The 20,748-nt window shown below is 48.8% G+C and overlaps 1 protein-coding gene and 1 non-coding gene across 2 annotated transcripts in view; both read right to left on the bottom strand.

Annotated features, from left to right (window-relative positions):
* Nucleotides 1-54: 54 nt before the first annotated feature.
* LOC148512581 (uncharacterized) overlaps nt 55-20,748 on the bottom strand; it is a 35,672-nt gene continuing 14,978 nt past the window's right edge. Inside the window, exons 2-4 of the mRNA XM_088482040.1 lie at nt 14,769-14,909; nt 14,544-14,684; nt 55-3,069 (exon numbers count right to left, since the gene is read on the bottom strand). Coding sequence (XP_088338166.1) covers nt 3,062-3,069; nt 14,544-14,684; nt 14,769-14,909 — 290 coding nt within the window. The 3' untranslated portion in view covers nt 55-3,061. The remainder of the gene's footprint in view (nt 3,070-14,543; nt 14,685-14,768; nt 14,910-20,748) is intronic.
* On the bottom strand, nt 8,215-8,345 carry LOC148512582 (U11 spliceosomal RNA). Its single transcript, XR_015880191.1, has one exon. It is a non-coding gene; the product is annotated as a U11 spliceosomal RNA (small nuclear RNA).

The raw sequence follows: 20,748 nt of genomic DNA, 5'->3' as shown, positions 1-20,748 counted from the left end.
AGGAGGTGTATAACGGGGGTAGTGATGAAAAATAACAGCAATACAAGCAGGGGGGGGGGTAAATGTTTTTTTTTTTATTACGTTTTTGTTTTTATTTGCAGTTAAATTTATTGACAAGCAGGTGAGACATTTCTACATTCCTGGTTCTCTATTCTAATTAGAATTTTAAGGCACCACATACTTTCTGCAGTGTTGTACAGGGGAATATACATGTAACAAAGAAGCTGACATATGAGTGGGACAGTAACTGCGGGCTGACAAGTCTTAGGGTCAGCGTATATTTGTACTGTGTGCATGCACAGGTCTATCCTGTCAGCCAGTGTTACCTATCCTATTCACTTGTGGCCGGGTCTATCCTGTCAGCCAGTGTTACCTATCCTATTCACTTGTGGCCGGGTCTATCCTGTCAGCCAGTGTTACCTATTCTATTCACTTGTGGCCGGGTCTATCCTGTCAGCCAGTGTTACCTATCCTATTCACTTGTGGCCGGGTCTATCCTGTCAGCCAGTGTTACCTATCCTATTCACTTGTGGCCGGGTCTATCCTGTCAGCCAGTGTTACCTATCCTATTCACTTGTGGCCGGGTCTATCCTGTCAGCCAGTGTTACCTATCCTATTCACTTGTGGCCGGGTCTATCCTGTCAGCCAGTGTTACCTATCCTATTCACTTGTGGCCGGGTCTATCCTGTCAGCCAGTGTTACCTATCCCATTCACTTGTGGCCGGGTCTATCCTGTCAGCCAGTGTTACCTATCCCATTCACTTGTGGCCGGGTCTATCCTGTCAGCCAGTGTTACCTATCCCATTCACTTGTGGCCGGGTCTATCCTGTCAGCCAGTGTTACCTATCCCAGTCACGTGTGGCCGGGTCTATCCTGTCAGCCAGTGTTACCTATCCCAGTCACGTGTGGCCGGGTCTATCCTGTCAGCCAGTGTTACCTATCCTATTCACGTGTGGCCGGGTCTATCCTGTCAGCCAGTGTTACCTATCCCATTCACGTGTGGCCGGGTCTATCCTGTCAGCCAGTGTTACCTATCCCATTCACGTGTGGCCGGGGTCTATCCTGTCAGCCACTGTTACCTATCCTATTCACGTGTGGCGGGGTCTATCCTGTCAGCCACTGTTACCTATCCTATTCACGTGTGGCCGGGTCTATCCTGTCAGCCACTGTTACCTATCCTATTCACTTGTGGCCAGGGTCTATCCTGTCAGCCAGTGTTACCTATCCCAGTCACGTGTGGCCGGGGTCTATCCTGTCAGCCAGTTATACGGGAGGTAATACCATGAAAATCTTTGTATGTGACATCCAGCATTTGGACATGAGCTCGCTAATTACTGCACCTCTATATGTTACTTTATTCTGATCATAGTAATACGTTGACGCTGGATTCTAGATTATTACAAACACATGAGTAGCACAATTGCACAAAGATTGGTGGAAGAGAAGCTTACGCCAGCCTGCGCCGTAAGGACAAATATTTACCAACTGCACCAGAATAGAAAACTAACCAACACGTGAGGGCATGGCATAGAGCTAATGGCACAAATCATGGCATCTGATCAATTCAACTTTTAGGGTGATGTTCTAGCAGGGATTAAACACTTTTAAATGCCAATGTCACCGATACACTAGTGCACAGGTTCTCAAACTTGGTCCTAGGGACCCCAAAGTGCATGTTTTCCAGATCTCCTCACAGAATCGCAAGTGATACGATTAGCTCCGCCTGTGAATCTTTTAAAATATGTCAGCGAGTAATGACTGCACCTGTGCTCCTGCTGGGTCACCTGGAAAACCTGACCTGTGGGGTCCTGAGGACAAAGTCTGAGAACCACTGCAGTAGTGTTTATACACTGGGCAAGTATCTATGTATTATTAAGGGGCCTATTTATCATTAAATATTTGCAGCATATTCCCTAAAAACGCCTGTTCTCAGAGTATATAATTAGTATCCCCCAGATGTATTATGGTGGGACCGGAGCAAATATCTCCGACATCTGCTACTGTCCCATCATTTCCGACAGCAGCCGCAACCCCTATAGTTTCTCTGGCGGCGGTGCTGTCAGATTCACCGAGCGCCAGTATGCGAAGCATTCTGAGGTGTGGTTCCTGCGGTGAACACTATCTGAAGATGGCGTTGTGCGGCTGTAGCCTGTGGGCTCCACTTCATAACATTTACACCCACTCCCCGGCAATGGCTGTTGCTAATGCACGGTCTGAAGTCTGGCACAGGTCTCTTCACTCTGAGCACAGAGACGCCCTTCTTTCGTTGCCCCTGCGGGCGCTACATTCCTGCGCTGTCATGGCATCCTGCAATGCGATCATGGGGGCTAATATCGCACCCAGATTGCAGATGTGATTACTGATGAATGGGCATTTTAGTCACTTGGGTCTTGTGTTCTGGCTCAGTGAGGCTGTTTCTGCACCTTGCTAGCAAAACTGAGGGCCTGGATCAGAGATTTGCGCTATTGCCCCCTGCAAGCCAAGAAGGTGATAGAAATTAACGCATGTGTAGTGCGGCTCAGATGGGAGCGCAGACCACCGATAATCGCTCGGCAGCATTGCGTCCATCGCTGAATCAGTCCCTGACCAAGGTTCCCTTCCCGTATCAACTGCATTTATACTAGAGTTGGAACCTCACAGCTAAGGAAATGCAATTAAGCTTTTCAACATGTGTTACTCCTGCAATAACCCCTTATGCCACTAGGTGACACTACATCCACTCAATGTTCCATAAGCCTTTTACCAGGGATGCACCTGTAGCCGCTGGAATAGCAAACGCTACCTGCAGTCTTACCCTAATTATTACTTCACAAATACATACAGTATCACAAAATAATAAATATAACATGATGATAAAATCAGGTGTCTCATGCTGCTTTGTAGGACAGCAAACTGTTCTTTTGATTTCATTTTTAAATTACATGTATAAGAGATTACATTAAGTAAAAACATATCTTGGATGAATATATTTAAGCTCAAAAGTTTATTTCCAGTTTATGGATCAAACAACAGATGTCCCCGCTGTTCTTCATCTCCGATCTGCTTATTCCATCGCTATTTACTATACATCTATGGGAGGAAAAAAAGAATCCGTAAATATTGAGGATGCCCCGAGCTCACCTGGTTACATGTCTTTGCCCCCATAACGCGAATGTGTTGAAGACGACATTTACACGCTTCAATGTGAGCCCAACACAAGCTCTTATGTTACTGATTCATTTATGGATCACGGCTGGAGATGAATGGGGGGGGGGGTTAAAACTTGTGATCTCCCTGTTTATTTGTTGAACATTCACTTGTTTCACTGCCAGACGATGATCTGCTTTTACCAATCGTACTAATCAACGGTAAAACAGAATGGCTGAGCTGTGCTGGATTTCCTGTTACAATAACCATTAGTAAAAGTGCTGGCCTATAAATCAAACAAAGGGCGGTCTCTTGCAAATGTATACATAGAAAAAGTTCTTTAGAGACTAAAGAGAAATCTATAATATAACCGGCTTAAGCTGGGTACACACGTAAAGATTTTCTGTCGAACCAAGTAGTTGATTGGTTGGAATGAAAACCTGGTAACGTATGGGAGTAACTGATGATCAGCAATTTGCTCCCAAACGCCGGGAAATGGACAAAAAACAGGATTTTGGTACTTACCGATAAATCCCTTTCTCCGATTCCACAGGAGACAGTGGGGTATAGACGGTGGTAGAGTAGAGCCTGGCACTTTAAATAATTTAGAAGTGTGACTGGCTCCTCCCCCTCAATGCCCCATCAGCCCCAGTTTAAGAACTGAGCCCGAGAGGAGACGGAGGACAAAAGGAGGAGAAAGTCCACAGAACGGAACAAGACAGATGGAAGGAGAACAGAGAAACCCACTGCAGGGAACACATGCAGTCACACAACCTTATAAGGAACCAACCAAAACGGCAGGTACGCAGCGCTGGGCGGGCGTCCAGTGTCCCCTGTGGAATCGGAGAAAGGGATTTATCGGTAAGTACCAAAATCCTGTTTTCTCATTCATCCACTAGGGGACACTGGAGTTCAAGACAGTGGGAACGTCCCAAAGCCAACCTCCCGGGTGGGAAGTGTGGAGAACTGGCCGACCCCTTGGCCAAACCTAAACAGGGACCACCAAGAACCGTAGGCCCAAAGAAAAGGCAAGGGCTGAGGATCAAGTGTCGTAGAGCACAAAAGACAATTGGAATTCCATCACTGAACAGCCACAGAATTTCCACAACATACAGCATATGTGGAAAGGTACAGAACGGCTAGCGAGGCAACGACCGCAGATGAGAAGCTACAGAACACTGTAATCTCAGCTGAAACAGACCAAACCGGACTGTTGGTAGCAGAGGGCTCCAACCAGAATCCATTGGAGAAGGTCAATAACACGAGAAGAACTCGAGAAAATCCCAATGTAGAGTCGAAAACAGGAAGATGCCACAGTCACAGACAGAATAATCCCAGCACTGCCGGACATAAACAAATCATACAGATACGTAGGAAGATATCGACACTGATGCAACAGCCACCAAGTGAGAGCGAGCTACCCATATTGTGAAGCATCCCATAAAGCAAGGTTAGAGCACTAGGACAACCATGAAAGTACCCGACAGGAACCTGTCAGAGTAATGAAAGTATCAACAGATACTGAACAAGAAAGCCAACCAGTGTACCTACAGCACCTGGTATTCCCAGGTGGTCTCCCATCCAAGTACTAACCAGGCCCAACACAGCATAGCTTCCAATATCATGTGTGGTGTGGCTGTAGTTTCTGCGTCAGGCATGGAACATAGTGAATGTCACACTTCGACGTAAGATGTGCATTAGCCCATAGATGCACCCTAGGCCAGACCAAAGAGATTCTAATAGAATAGTGGCACTGATTGCTATGTAGGAACTATGAACCTACACGCCCGTATAAGCTCGAAAAAGTGTAGAGCCAACAGATATGAACAGGTGCCATAAAGGAGTACATTGGCTGCTAGGACAGCAGCTAGGGTGCAGAAGAGAATAACGACTATGTAATGTTAGGTTGCACGGAATAGGAGCATCTTCCGAGACCTTAGTGGGTAAGCCCACTTACCTGTGAGCGACCAGAAGCCTTCTGGACGCTACATAGAATGTCACTGACCTTTTCCATCCCACAGCAACATGCCTTAACTTGGAGAGTGGTTTTGTTGGGTAAGAACCCATGCTCAATGGCACTAACTGCAGTCTGGAGATGTTAGAAAATATTGTAGAAACTAGCAGAATGTTAGTGGAGACATGAAGGTCATCAACAGGACCACATTCTATACCTGAGCTTGTTCCATTAGGGATGTGTATCCATATAGAGATTATAAATACACCCCAAAACCGGTCTACTAGTGTATCATTACAATAACACTTCTAATGATGAAGTACTTATAAGCCAAGAGGCAGAATTAAGGTATTAACTAAAACCCTGTACCGGTCAAGGAACACATGGAAATATCACCTATTAGATGATGGATCCCTACCAGTGACCCCTGACATCATAGTAGTCACAACAAGAGTGATATGGAAAACAAACATTTTACTTTATGCCCATCATCTAATATAACCCAGGCCTGACCCTGCCTATATCAGCAGGTGGCCCCAGGACTTCAGGCATAGGAGCAGCAACTTTGTTGTAATTTAACCACTTAAGCCATGAGGATGGAATAGAACTTGTATTCTCCATTCTCCGATAGGAAACGTATCTAGGGGCCACTGTAGAGATTCTGATTTCTGAGATAGCTTGTGCCGTATGCGACAAGTCAATAATATGGAGTATCGCAAAGGGTACCGTGCATCAGTTTTCCCATGAAAGGGATATATCGTCAGTCATAACCCAAGTTAGGGATTATAAACCGGACTTCCCAATTATTAGGAAATATTCATACAAGGAATGGGAAAATATCAGTATATAATATATATATATATATATATATATGATTATATATCATACTATATACGCATACTCGTACACACAGACACCTACATAGGTGCATGGGAAGTCAATCTCTTTGAAAAGAAGAGTTAGGGCCTGATTCAGAGCCGTTCGCTATTTGCGGTCGTTCTTTCAAAAACAAGGGGTGGCTATTCAAATGATCCGTTCGCAAATTGCGGTCTGTTCACAAATCTAAGTCTGAACGAGCGAGCAAAACATACGCTCGTTTATTTGTTAAAGACACCCCCTGGCCGCTCGCACCATACGTCATGTCCGCTATTTATTAGATTAATCGAGTACATCGAACAGCGTATGAACTGCTCGCTATTCTTGTGGTTGGTTTTTTCAACCGCTATTTTGCGAGCAGTTCTGAGTTAAAAAAAACCAAGTGACGTGGTCAATGACGCTGCTGTATTAATTATGCACTCCCTTAAAACGCCCGTTTTGACCTTTAAGCACGCCTGCGTTCGGATCTCCACTCCCCGTTTTCAAGCACCTTCCCCTGTTACCACCCACATACGCCTCATTCTGTCACTCAAAATAGCAGGCACTCGCTATATAGCGTACAAACGATTTTCGGCCGCACTGACTGGTTCGCGCATGCGTACTAAAAACCGTACGCATGCGCAGATGTGCGAACATCACTCAGAACGAGCGTACGGCCGCTAGCGAGCGGCTCTGAATGAGGGCCTTAGTACTAAGTTGACTTGGCAGACTCCTGCACCAGGAGATTAGTATACTTAGTACTTATACACTGCATTTTAGTGTCTTTTATAATGTCGTGCACTGGTCCTGAAAGTACTTACCGGGCACTGTCAAATGCACCCCAAGTAATTAATAATAGGTCCCCAGAAAAGGGGATGCTGTAGACATTGACTGACGTGAACAATTATACAGTATATTAGATATTGTCAAAGGTCGCAATGCGATTGCCCAAGACCGAATTGTTGTGAGGCAGAATTGCCTCTTAGAACAGCCTGAGCTGAACCTAGACACCTAGAGTCCCAGGAGCATCTATGTAAGTACATAGATTTACTAACAAGGCGGCCACAGGACATGCATAGGGTCCCTTATAGAAGTGACTAGTCTATAAAGCCACCTCATCAATAGTATACTGGATCTAGAACCCAGTTGCCAAAGAAAAAAATGTCTATATATATATATATATATATATATATATATATATATATATATATATATATATACACACACACACAGTACATTTATTCAATATATATATATATCCTTAGGGATAGTGTAAAGTGGAGTTATTATACGTAGCAAAGTACCGCATCAGGAGAGTCCTTTCAATCTCAGCATCTTTCCTTATAAATATGTAGGTATCAGACATAAAACCGATACGAACAGATCCTACCCTCGCCTTTAGGGTAAGAACAAGAAGCTATATATATATTATACATACACACACGTACCTATATACCAGATTAATAGGTGACGAGCATACTTTAAGTTGAATATGAGCTGACCCAAGGTCCTTGAGCCAAGGTACGAGGTCACTCCGGACTAGTATATGTTCTAAACCAGAGTTTAGTATAAATACAAATAAATATATAGATATATATATATATATATACACATACACACCGCTACGGCGTAAGGGGGCAAGAAATTTTATTTATTTATTTATTTTTTTCAGCGTGCTGTCCCAGACTGGTTTCCATCCTGGGAAACTTCTGTCACTGGTGTACTCGCCTTATCAGGTGAGCCATTCAAGCTCTACTTGAACCTAATTTGGAGGCTTTCCCCAATGTAGGACTAAGGCACGGGCCATCTTGCCAGTCTGCGTTAGTTTATGCAAATAACAAAAAAGTTAGGTATTTTTAACCCAACCCACTATGAGGCCAGCAAGACAATGTCTAATAAAAAACAGGGCCTCAACCAGTCGCTGGTGAAAACCTCCCAGCTGATCAGTATTCAGAAGTGTATGAGGCAGCGCTAACAAACCTTCACCCGGCACTGTGTGTACGCAGTGCTGCTGAGGACTCCTGTAGTAGAGGAATGGCAGCGTCCCCACATGGGGAGCTTAGCTTCCAAGATCAGACGAGATCGGGCGCCATGCGCCTAGTGCTGCCTTCTGTATAGTGGAGAGCAGGAGCGGTCATCTCTTACAATAGCGCTGCTAACTGTAGCAGCCTGCGCTTATAAGGAGCCTGGATGCGCAAAGGCTGGTATCCATCCCCAAGACAGCGGGATGTGGTGGCCCCCACCTATCAGACCTATGCATTATGCCATCCGACTGCTCCTAGGACGCCCAGAGTGACACTCACGAGCAGTCTTGTTGCAATTATGCTTCCGAAATCTTACGATATCGATTCTGCCCTACGGTCCCAACCAGGAGATCATGATGTGCCATGCACGGCACAAGAAACTGTTACATTTTTACTATGCTGACCTCTTAGGAGCAGGACTTTACAAAATGCGGGGCCGCACTGTAACTCCCCGCTACGGCCCTCTTAGTTATGGGAGCAGTGGGATGCCGCGGTCTTCTCATTAAGAGAGACCGATGAGAAGGACCACGCCCGGGGGTCGGCATATGTCTGCTAAGTCTATGCCCATCTAGTTGTTACAGCCACTGCAGAGCGTCTGGCAGCCTGCCTATAGAGACAGCGCTTAGTGCGGGTCTCGAACCCGGATCCCAGGCGGGCTATTTTACGGCACACTCCACTGTGCCGGTCTTATTGGCTGCCCGCCTTACAGACTCCAGAAAGCTTTTAAGTGCTAGCCTCTGCGAACCGGCGTGGTATGAGAGCTCTCTACTGGCTGACATCTCGCGGGCACAGCGCGGCAGAAGACAGGAGAGCCCGACTAATGGCGCCGCTATATACAGTCAGGTGCATAAATATTGGGACATTGACAGAATTTTCATATTTTGGCCTCTAGTCACCACCACAATGGCTTTGAAATGAAACAAACAAGATGTGATTTACCTGCAGACTTTTAGATTTCATTTGAGGGTAATTACATCCAAATCAGGTGAACGGTGTAGGAATTACAATGGTTTCTATATGTGCCTCCCACTTTTTAAGGGGCCAAAAGTAATGGGACAAACTAAACAATCCTAAATCTAACTTTCACTTTTTAATACTTTGTTGCAAATCCTTTGCAGGCAATTACAGCCTGAAGTCTGGAACGCATAGACATCACCAGACGCTGGGTTTCATCCCTGGTGATGCTCTGCCAGGCCTCTACTGCAAAAGTCTTCAGTTCCTGCTTGTTCTTGGGGCATTTTTCCTTCAGTTTTGTCTTCATCAAGTGAAATGCATGCTCAATCGGATTCAGGTCAGGGGATTGACTTGGCCATTGCATAACATTCCACTTTTTAGCCTTAAAAAACTCTTTGGTTGCTTTTACAGTATGCTTCGGGTCATTGTCCATCTGCACTGTGAAGCGCCGTCCAATGAGTTCTGAAACATTTGACTGAATATGAGCATATAATATTGCCCAAAACACTTCAGAATTCATTCTGCTGCTTTTGTCAGCAGTCACATCATCAATAAATACAAGGGAACCAGTTCCATTGGCAGCCATACATGCCCAAGCCATGACACTACCACCACCATGCTTCACTGATGATGTGGTATGTTTTGGATCATGAGCAGTTCCTTTCCTTCTCCATACTCTTCTCTTCCCATCACTCTGGTACAAGTTGATCTTTGTCTCATCTGTCCATAGGATGTTGTTCCATAACTGCAATGGCTTTTTTAGATGTTGATTGGCTAACTGTAATCTGGAATTCCATACCTCCTGGAGAGTGTTCTTGATTTGGCCAACTGTTGTGAAGGGGTTTTTCTTCACCAGGGAAATAATTCTTCTGTCATCCACCACAGTTGTTTTCCGTGGTCTTCCGGGTCTTTTGGTGTTGCTGAGCTCTCCGGTGCATTCTTTCTTTTTAAGAATGTTCCAAACAGTTGATCTGGCCACACCTAATGTTTTTGCTATCTCTCTGATGGGTTTGTTTTGATTTTTCAGCCTAATGATGGCTTCACTGATAGTGACAGCTCTTTGGATCTCCTATTGAGAGTCGACAGCAACTGATTCCAAATGCAAATGTCATACCTGGAATCAACTCCAGACCTTTTACCTGCTTAATTGATAATTAAATAACGAGGGAATAGCCCACGCCTGTCCATGAAATAGCTTTTGAGTTGATAGTCCCATTACTTTTGGCCCCTTTAAAAAGTGGGATGCACCAATAGAAACCGTTGTAATTCCTACACCGTTCACCTGATTTGGATGTAATTACCCTCAAATTAAATCTGAAAGTCTGCAGTTAAAGCACATCTTGTTTGTTTCATTTCAAAGCCATTGTGGTGGTGAATAGAGGCCAAAATATGAAAATTCTGTCAATGTCCCAATATTTATGCACCTGACTGTATATAGGACGCGCCATTACTCTGGAATGGGCGGCAAGCTTAGCCACTATGGCCACCGGTAAACTCCGCCCCCGCTAGCATGGGTGTTTTTTACCGGGATCTTACTGCTACTCTTAGTGCAACTGGCGCTGCACCTACTGAGACAGCGCCAGTGTAGACCCCTGGAGTAGCGGGACGCCGCAGTCTCCCTCCCTGTGTATAGAGGTGGGAGGAGCAGGCGTATCAGTAATGCGTATTACTCTGCTGTAGAGGGGCCCGCGCTCCATCCCCTCATTAAACAGGAGGGGGACCAACAGCCGAGAGCGCAGTAATGAACAGCCGTGCACTCCAGCGGCTCTGAGCCTAAGCCAGCGCGGTGCTGTTTGACAGCGCAGCAAGCCGTCTGACTGTGGGGGGAGAGGCGGGAGACCCGGACTCAGCCGGTTTCAGCTGCGGCGGACCCCGACTTCATTTCTCTCCCGAGCGGGGATGAGTCAGAGCTTGCTGCGCGACTCCTCTTATAAAAGAGGGAGCAGAAACCCCTGTGTTAGAACTGACTGCCAGCTATGCTCCGGCAGTGTTCCACTATAAATGGCGGGCTGCTGAGTGCGCTTAGCGGCTGCTGTACAGAGCCGCCCTTACCACAGTGAGCCACTTCTCCAGGATGCTGCTGCAGTGCATAGTACTGAGAGGGAGAGCCCGTACCAGTGGCGCCACTGTACAGGACTCGCCGTTATTAGCTTCGCCCCCGTTAGCTCCGGTGTTTTAATCGGGAATTATGTCCCCAGGCCCGTTGTGGAAAGATGGGGGTGGATAGCGGGGGGAGATTTTAGCAGCGCCGCTAACAGTGACAGCTAGCGGCATGTCACTGAGCCCAGCTCTAACGTCCACTGCTAATCAGGAGCAGTGGTTATACTTACAACTGCTGCGGCCGGGATGCTGGGCTGAGGGGGCGGCGAGGAACCCGGACACATGCCGTTGTCAGCAGTGGCGGGTCCTCGCAGGGTCCAATGACTCTCTCTGCTGTGCCCCCTCCTCAGGGTCACCGGACACAGGCTGCAGTACCCGTGGCGGTGCCCTTCCCGGCGGCTCCCACGTAGCAGGCAGACTGCCACAGTAATCAGCCTGCCTGTCCTCAATACTTGTAAAAACTCTTAATTAAAATTATATGAAAAGGCTGGAGACAGCCTAATGTGCGACCGGTTCTCTCGGGCACATTCTAAAAACTGGGGCTGATGGGGCATAGAGGGGGAGGAGCCAGTCCCACTTCTGAATTATTTAAAGTGCCAGGCTCTACTCTACCACCGTCTATACCCCACTGTCTTGAACTCCAGTGTCCCCTAGTGGATGAAGGAGAAACTGTTGTTTGAACAAATTGTTTAGATCAAACATTTAACAAACTTGTCTGAATGACAAGGGAGGGAGAAAGCTTAGGAGGAGGAGATTTGAGAGCGGAAAAAGAGGGAGAGCGCTTAGGAGGAGGAGATGCGAGAGAGGAAGAAGAGGGGGAGAGCTTAGAGGAGGAGATGGGAGAGAGAGGAAGGAGAGGGGGAGAGAGCTTAGAGGAGGAGATGGGAGAGAGAGAGGAAGAAGAGGGGGGGAGAGCTTAGAGGAGGAGATGGGAGAGAGCTTAGAGGAGGAGATGGGAGAGAGCGAGGAAGGAGAGGGGGAGAGAGCTTAGAGGAGGAGATGGGAGAGAGAGAGGAAGGAGAGGGGGAGAGCTTAGAGGAGGAGATGGGAGAGAGCTTAGAGGATAGGATGGGAGGGAGGTAGAGAAGAAGAGGGAGAAAGAGCTTAGAGGAGGAGATGGGAGAGAGAGAGGAAGAAGAGGGGGAGAGAGCTTAGAGGATAGGATGGGAGGCAGGTAGAGAAGAAGTGGGAGAAAGAGCTTAGAGGAGGAGATGGGAGAGAGAGAGGAAGAAGAGGGGGAGAGAGCTTAGAGGAGGAGATGGGAGACAGGAAGAAGAGGGGGAGAGCTTAGAGGAGGAGATGGGAGAGAGCTTAGAGGATAGGATGGGAGGGAGGTAGAGAAGAAGAGGGAGAAAGAGCTTAGAGGAGGACATGGGAGAGAGAGAGGAAGAAGAGGGGGAGAGCTTAGAGGAGGAGATGGGAGAGAGATTAGAGGAGGAGATGGGGGAGAGAGAGAGGAAGGAGAGGGGGAGAGAGAGAGGAAGAAGAGGGGGAGAGAGCTTAGAGGAGGAGATGGGAGAGAGCTTAGAGGATAGGATGGGAGGGAGGTAGAGAAGAAGAAGAGGGAGAAAGAGCTTAGAGGAGGAGATGGGAGAGAGAGAGGAAGAAGAGGGGGAGAGCTTAGAGGAGGAGATGGGAGAGAGAGAGAGGAAGGAGAGGGGGAGAGAGCTTAGAGGAGGAGATGGGAGGGAGGTAGAGAAGAAGAAGAGGGAGAAAGAGCTTAGGAGGAGGAGATGCAAGAGAGGAAGAAGAGGGAGAAAGCTTAGGAGGAGGAGACGGGAGGGAGAGAACTTAGAGGAGGAGATGGGAGAGAGAGAGGAAGGAGAGGGGGGAGAGAGCGAAGAAGAAGAGGGAGAAAGCTTAAGAGGAGGAGGAGATGCGAGAGAGGATGAGGAGGGAGAGAGCTTAGGAGGAGGAGATGCAAGATAGGATGAAGAGGGAGAGAGCTTAGGAGGAGGAGATAGGAGAGAGGATGAAGAGGGAGAGAGCTTAGGAGGAGGAGATAGGAGAGAGGATGAAGAGGGAGAGAGCTTAGGAGGAGGAGATGCGAGAGAGGATGAAGAGGGAGAGAGCTTAGGAGGAGGAGATGGGAGAGAGGATGTAGAGGAGAGAGCTTAGGAGGAGGAGATGGGAGAGAGGAAGGAGAAGAGAAAGCTTAGAGGAGGAGATGGGAGGGAGAGAGGTGGAAGATTATCTGTCCAATCTAACTGGTTGGAACAAAAATTTTGTAGTGTGGAGCAAATGACAATGGACCATTTGTTCTCAAACACTAGAAAACAGACAAAAATGGTTGTTCAGACAAATTAGTTAAATCAGTTTGGGAGCAAATGGTTGATTGTCATTTGCTTCTATACATTACCAGATCTTCTTTCCAACCAGCCAGACTATCTTATAGTGTGTACCTAGCTCAAGAGGGAGAGAAAGAGATAGGAAGGAGAAAGAGAGACGGAAGGAAGACAAAGGAGGGGGAATGAGAGAGAAATGGGGAGATAGATGGGAGGAAGAGGGGGAAATGGGAAAGGGAGAGGGAGAGATGGGAAGAGGGGGAGGGAAATGGGTGGAAGAGGGGGAGAGAGAGGAAGATGGGGAGAGAGAGGAAGATGGGGAGAGGAAGATGGGGAGAGAGGGGGAGAGAGAGGAAGATGGGGAGAGAGTAATAGCTAATGACCGGTGAATGAGGTATAAAAATACAGACCGAGATAGTCCCCTCCTCAACTTCTCCCAGCTTTACCCTGACCTGTATATCTGCGCAGTGGCCCTGAAAGTTCCATACAGACCCGTACATGGTATTAGGCTAATGCATCATGGGTGTAAAGTTGCTGTGAAGCCAATCATTGTCAGGCTTTCAGAACACACCTTCCAAATACTATAGAGAGGGCTTTACATCAACCTCATTTCTTTCTACTTCTTGAAGGAAACCAGACCTCATGAACCAAATGGCACTAGGGAAATGATCAACAAAGCTAAATAGATTTCAACACTGTAACCCCTGACAAATGTTCTACAGCCATCTCCCCTCTGTCATTAGTGGCTGTGGAATCTATAAAGGGGTGGGACAGTGTTAGCAAGACGCTGGTCCTGGTCTGGACAGCTGCAATGACGATCCAATCAGGTTCCACCGTTCCTCCCATGACAGCTAAGCTTATGGTTCTAGGCATGTAAGTCTTGGAGGCCACTAACTCTACAGCTTGTGAAACGTTTATTTCTGCAGTAATTCAGGGATAGACATATTATATTATTACTAATATCACCCAAATGTATTTGTATTCAGCTAAATTACTGTATCTTCAGTTAGGAGTTATGTTGCCCAACCCTCATGTGCCATCTGATCGCCCTCTGTATTAAACTTCGGAATATAATGACTCTTATAGACTGATGACATAGAGAGATCTGTATTGGAAATTAGGGGGGGGGGGGTCTTGCATGCTGTGCATCACCTAAGGACTTCTAGTCATGGAGTAACAAGAAGCCAACAAGAGTCTCTACTAGGATATTGTCTGCACCGTTAATTGGGAAACCTTATTAGTTACCTATTGGACTTTGACAAATGGAGCCGTTGCAGCCTGTAGAACAACACTTCTGGTCCCCGTCACATTTGGAGTCAGACGCACAGTGAACGGTTGTGTCACAGGTTGTCGAACTGACGTTCTCGGGGCAAGCACCGGGTTTGTCTGAAAGAGGATAAAGAAAACAATTAATGGCGGATAGTCTGATGGAGGCCATCAGTGAGGTCATCGTGCCCGGTGAATACTCACTGTCTGGAATCTGGCACTGAAACCCATTGCAGGCGGTCTTGCAGCATTTGCGATTGCCCTCACATTCTTGGTCTGTGCTGCATACTTTAAAACACGCTCCTAGAATCATGGGCACCGGTGGTGGGCATGTCCCTGGTCTGTCTGTAAAGAATGGAGCACAGGCACTTAGTAGCACTTAGAACCGTCAACCAACCATTAGGTTTGGATTTGAAAGAACTTTACTTAAAAAAAAAAAACCCTGATCTCTAATAATCTATTTTATCTATCTGCCACTAATCCAACGTTGGCCATGAGCATTGTTAGGATTTTGATGGCGGTACATTGAAATATCGTGGCTGTACTGGGAAACTGCTGCAGGCCTATGGCACCAAAATCACCAGCCTGAGCTGTGGTTGGTGGTGAAGCAGACTGACTGCATTTACTCTATCCAAACCCAACAACCAAACTCCATTGGTTACCAGAGTTTCTACAAATGACTCTCTGGGGCTTGCGGCCACGAGACCCTACCACAAGGGTCTCGTCACAAGCCCGATGGTCTTGACCATCGCGACCATCATCCTGGCCGCTCGCCACAAGGCCGCACAAAAGGAAAAAATAAACGTCCAGATTCAGAGCGGGCGCTCTTTCAGAGCATCCGTCTCTGAATCAGGGCCTTTGTTCCTTCTCCTGGGACTTCTCTTTGCCATGTCACCTTGTTCCCTCTCCTGGGACCTCATCTTTCTGCCCTGCCACCTTGTCCCCTCTCCTGGTACACCTTCTCTTTGCCATGTCACCTTGTTCCCTCTCCTGGGACCTCATCTTTCTGCCCTGCCACCTTGTCCCCTCTCCTGATACACCTTCTCTCTGCCCTGCCACCTTGTTCCCTCTCCTGGTACACCTTCTCTCTGTCCTGCCACCTTGTACCCTCTCCTGGTACACCTTTTCTCTGCCCTGCCACCTTGTTCTCTCCTGGTACACCTTCTCTCTGCCCTGCCACCTTGTTCTCTCTCCTGGTACACATTCTCTCTGCCCTGCCACCTTGTTCCCTCTCCTGGTACACCTTCTCTCTGCCCTGCCACCTTGTTCCCTCTCCTGGTACACCTTCTCTCTGCCCTGCCACCTTGTTCCCTCTCCTGGTACACCTTCTCTCTGCCCTGTCACCTAGTTCCCTCTCCTGGTACACCTTCTCTGCCCTGCCACCTTGTTCCCTCTCCTGGAACAAGGTGGGCAGGGCAGAGAGAAGGTGTACCTCTGCCCTGCCACCTTATTCTCTCTCCTGGTACACCTTCTCTCTGCCCTGCCACCTTGTTCTCTCTCCTGGTACACCTTCTCTCTGCCCTGCCACCTTGTTCCCTCTCCTGGTACACCTTCTCTCTGCCCTGCCACCTTGTTCTCTCTCCTGGTACACCTTCTCTCTGCCTTGCCACCTTGTTCCCTCTCCTGGTACACCTTCTCTGCCCTGCCACCTTGTTCCCTCTCCTGGAACAAGGTGGCAGGGCAGAGAGAAGGTGTACCTCTGCCCTGCCACCTTATTCTCTCTCCTGGTACACCTTCTCTCTGCCCTGCCACCTTGTTTTCTCTCCTGGTACACCTTCTCTCTGCCCTGCCACCTTATTCTCTCTCCTGGTACACCTTCTCTCTGCCCTGCCACCTTGTTCCCTCTCCTGGTACACCTTCGCTCTGCCCTGCCACCTTGTTCTCTCTCCTGGTACACCTTCTCTTCCCTGCCACCTTGTTCCCTCTCCTGGTACACCTTCTCTGCCCTGCCACCTTGTTCCCTCTCCTGGAACAAGGTGGGCAGGGCAGAGAGAAGGTGTACCTCTGCCCTGCCACCTTATTCGTGTCTACCTGATTACCATCACAGCTGCTGGCGCGGCGGAGTACACGGAGACTTCCCATGGTCTGTTACAGAACAGAGGCCGCTCGTCCCCTCTCCGCCGGCGGAGAGAGTGAGAGAGCGAGACTGCTGCAGGCACTCGAGGGAGATTCAGCCTGCCAATTCACCTGCTACATGTGGAGCATTGAGCCAGAGACGCTCCGTGAGTAAATCCCCTGCATGGGGCTCCATCCACTAATTCCAAGTGGGTTCTAACCATCTGAGCAGGTGTCATCGGATTTGTCCGACTGTCCTTTCTCCTCTTATTACACTTGCGGGCCAGCACTGTTCCAACCATATGACTATATATTGTTTACCTATATCAAGTGCAGGATTTCTTTTATTATCACGGCTGTCAAGTCGTGATTAGCATTTATTTGCATATGGGACATTGCTATTTCAAAACCTCCATCGGATACCATTGTGGTTTACACATCTATCATTTTATAATGTGTCAATAATATTAGCCCTCAATACACCATTAGGTATTTTGAGGTATAGTCTCATTGTTATTGTCTAGCGTTTTTTTGTACGTATTTGTATTTATTGTATTTTTATTAAATATATGTGATATCCATCATTGATGTAATTGATTGCTGTTTCTGACAGGGACACACCAGCGCAGTATTCATTCATTTACACCTTCTCTCTGCCCTGCCACCTTGTTCCCTCTCCTGGGACCCCTGATCTCCTCCCTGCCAACTTGTTTCCTCTCCTGGGACCCTTGATCTCTGCCCTGCCACCTTGTTCCCTCTCCTATGACCCCTGATCGCTGCCCTGCCACCCTGTTCCCTCTCCTGGGACCCCTGATCTCTGCCCTGCCACCTGCTTATGCCATTCTGCTCCACGGGAGGTTTCTGTGCTCCCTGAGCTCGCCTTAGGACACCTGCGTTACGGTTAGACAGGTGTACCGCCCCAGTCAAACTCCCCACCTGCCACTGTCCCCTTGTTCCCTCGCCTGGGACCCCTGATCTCTGCCCTGTCACCTTGTTCCCTCTACTGGGACCCCTGATCTCTGCCCTGTCACCTTGTTCTCTCTCCTGGGACCCCTGATCTCTGCCCTGCCACCTTGTTCCCTCTCCTGGGACCCCTGATCTCTGCCCTACCACCTTGTTCCCTCTCCTGGGATCACTGATCTCTGCCCTACCACCTTGTTCCCTCTCCTGGGACCCCTGATCTCTGCCCTGCCACCTTGTTCCCTCTCCTGGGGCCCCTGATCTCTGCCCTGCCACCTTGTTCCCTCTCCTGGGACCCCTGATCTCTGCCCTGCCACCTTGTTCCCTCTCCTGGGACCCCTGATCTCTGCCCTACCACCTTGTTCCCTCTCCTGTGACCCCCTGATTGCTGCCTGCCACCTTGTTCCCTCACCTGTGACCCCTGATCTCTGCCCTACCACCTTGTCCCCTCTCCTGGGACCACTGATCTCTGCCCTGCCACCTTGTTTCCTCTCCTGGGACCCCTGATCTCTGCCCTGCCACCTTGTTCCCTCGCCTGGGACCCCTGATCTCTGCCCTGCCACCTTGTTTCCTCTCCTGGGACCCCCTGATCTCTGCTCTGCCACCTTTTTCCCTCTCCTGGGACCCCTGATCTCTGCCCTGCCACCTTGTTCCCTCTCCTGGGACCCCTGATCTCTGCCCTGCCACCTTGTTCCCTCTCCTGGGACCCCTGATCTCTGCTATGCCACCTTTTTCCCTCTCCTGGGACCCCTGATCTCTGCCCTACCACCTTGTTCCCTCTCCTGGGACCACTCCTCTCTGCCCTGCCACCTTGTTCCCTCTCCTGGGACCCCTGATCGCTGCCCTGCCACCTTGTTCCCTCTCCTATGACCCCTGATCGCTGCCCTGCCACCCTGTTCCCTCTCCTGGGACCCCTGATCTCTGCCCTGCCACCTGCTTATGCCATTCTGCTCCACGGGAGGTTTCTGTGCTCCCTGAGCTCGCCTTAGGACACCTGCGTTACGGTTAGACAGGTGTACCGCCCCAGTCAAACTCCCCACCTGCCACTGTCCCCTTGTTCCCTCGCCTGGGACCCCTGATCTCTGCCCTGTCACCTTGTTCCCTCTACTGGGACCCCTGATCTCTGCCCTGTCACCTTGTTCTCTCTCCTGGGGCCCCTGATCTCTGCCCTGCCACCTTGTTCCCTCTCCTGGGACCCCTGATCTCTGCCCTGCCACCTTGTTCCCTCTCCTGGGACCCCTGATCTCTGCCCTGCCACCTTGTTCCCTCTCCTGGGACCCCTGATCTCTGCCCTACCACCTTGTTCCCTCTCCTGGGACCCCTGAACTCTGCCCTGCCACCTTTGTTCCCTCTCCTGGGACCCCTGATCTCTGCCCTGCCCCCTTGTTCCCTCTCCTACTTTTCTTCTGGGACCCCTCCTCTCTGATAATGTATTCCCTCTCCTCTGACCTCTCCATTCTGCCACAATACCTTGTCCCAATCTTCTCTCTGCCCTGACATGTTGTCCTCTTGGTCTCTACTGGGATCCCTCCTCTTAAACCTGCCACCTTGTCCCCTCTCTCCTGGAAACTCTTATCTCCACCCTGCAAACTTGCCCATGCTCTCTTTTCTTGGACCCCTTCTCTGTGCCCTGATATGGTGTCCCCTCTCCTCTTCCTGGGACCCCTCCTCACTGAACTGGCATTGTCCTCTCACACTCTTTCATAGATCGCTTCACTGGAATGATGTGTTTTAAGCAGTATATATATATATATATATATATATATGGTATACGTATATCTTTTACACATGCGTTGAAACGCCTTAGCCAACAGCAGCTGTACTGTATGTTGATTGATCAGTCAACTGAGCAGCTCTAGATCTTGCCTGCATACTGATCTATTCCAGACGCTGGGTAGGGATGGCCATCATACATCAATGATTAATCATCAATTGTTGATGGTTTTACTATCAATGATGGAAAGCAGACTTGATGGCAGACAGGAAGTGGGTGTTTTTCTTTTTCCTTCTCGGTGCAGCCCCACCCCCTTTTACTGATTGGCCCACTGCCTGCCATTCCCTAGAGCAGGGAAGTCCATCAATGGGTGCAAACCATCAATGGTCCTCCTTCAGTGTGTTCATGCCATCGATGCTAAACAAGAACGGCACCATCAATAAATATCCAACCAATGGCCATCCTAAAACACTGAGCATTGCACAATGGAGTGAATAGTTCGCCATGGGAGAACATCATCTGACTGAGAAGCATCCTCCCCACTGATACAGTAATGTTACCTGTAGTAGCGGCGCACACCCTGCTATCATTCAGGTGAACTTTTTCTTTGCATCAGTGATTATTTCTCCGGACTGTTTGTGGGTCTGCACAAGCGTAGGATTCATTCTGCGTTTGTGCAGCGGCCATATGAGGGCGGTGAGTGGGCAGCGCTGGCTGCATTCCTGGAATCGGGGGCGTGCCAAGGCCAGGATTTACCATGTAAGACTCAGATTTCCTGTCCATCGCAAGTGGCCAGTAGCCGGCCAGGCTAAGTAAGGTTCGGCTTACGCAGCCGGCCAGAGAAGCCACTATGACGACCGATGATCACAATGGTGATGGGGTTACAGATGCAGCAAGGAGAGGTCTACTTCTAATCACATTGAGGCTATTTCAACCCATTGACCATTTGGACATCTATCATTATGTGATTAATTCATCAGCGGCTGATACAGGTTTCATTTTGTATCGTTCCACGTGATCATAAATTCTTCTTACTGGTTTTTTAGATTCCATTTTTATTATAAGTAATACTTTATATGTTGCTACCCTGAATGCAGGTCCCTGTTATTTACTGTACATGTCTAGACTCAGGGCCTCATTCAGACCCGCTAGCAACGGGTCGATGGTGGGGCACTGCGCACGCGAGCCCCGGAGTGAGTGAGAAATTCACTTGCTCCGGGGCTCGCTACAATCTGTCTATGTCCGCCCCGTTTTGTAGGCGGGGAGGGGGGGGTGGCTGTTCAAACTGAGGCGTTCCTGAAGGAACGCCTGCCGTTTGTGGGCGGCCCTACTGACATCACTCGTGATGTCAGTAGTGAGCTTCCGGCTCTATTAGAGCAGGAAGCTCACTGCGGCTTGCGGGAACGAGACCCTACCACAAGGATCTCGTCGCAAGCCCGATGGTCGCGACCATCA

The sequence above is a fragment of the Taudactylus pleione genome, unplaced genomic scaffold (genome assembly GCF_031769625.1).
Source record: "Taudactylus pleione unplaced genomic scaffold, aTauple2 ptg000281l, whole genome shotgun sequence".
Taxonomy (NCBI): Eukaryota; Metazoa; Chordata; class Amphibia; order Anura; family Myobatrachidae; genus Taudactylus; species Taudactylus pleione.
The sequence above is the reverse complement of the archived record's forward strand: the minus strand, read 5'-3'. Positions and strand labels throughout refer to the sequence as shown.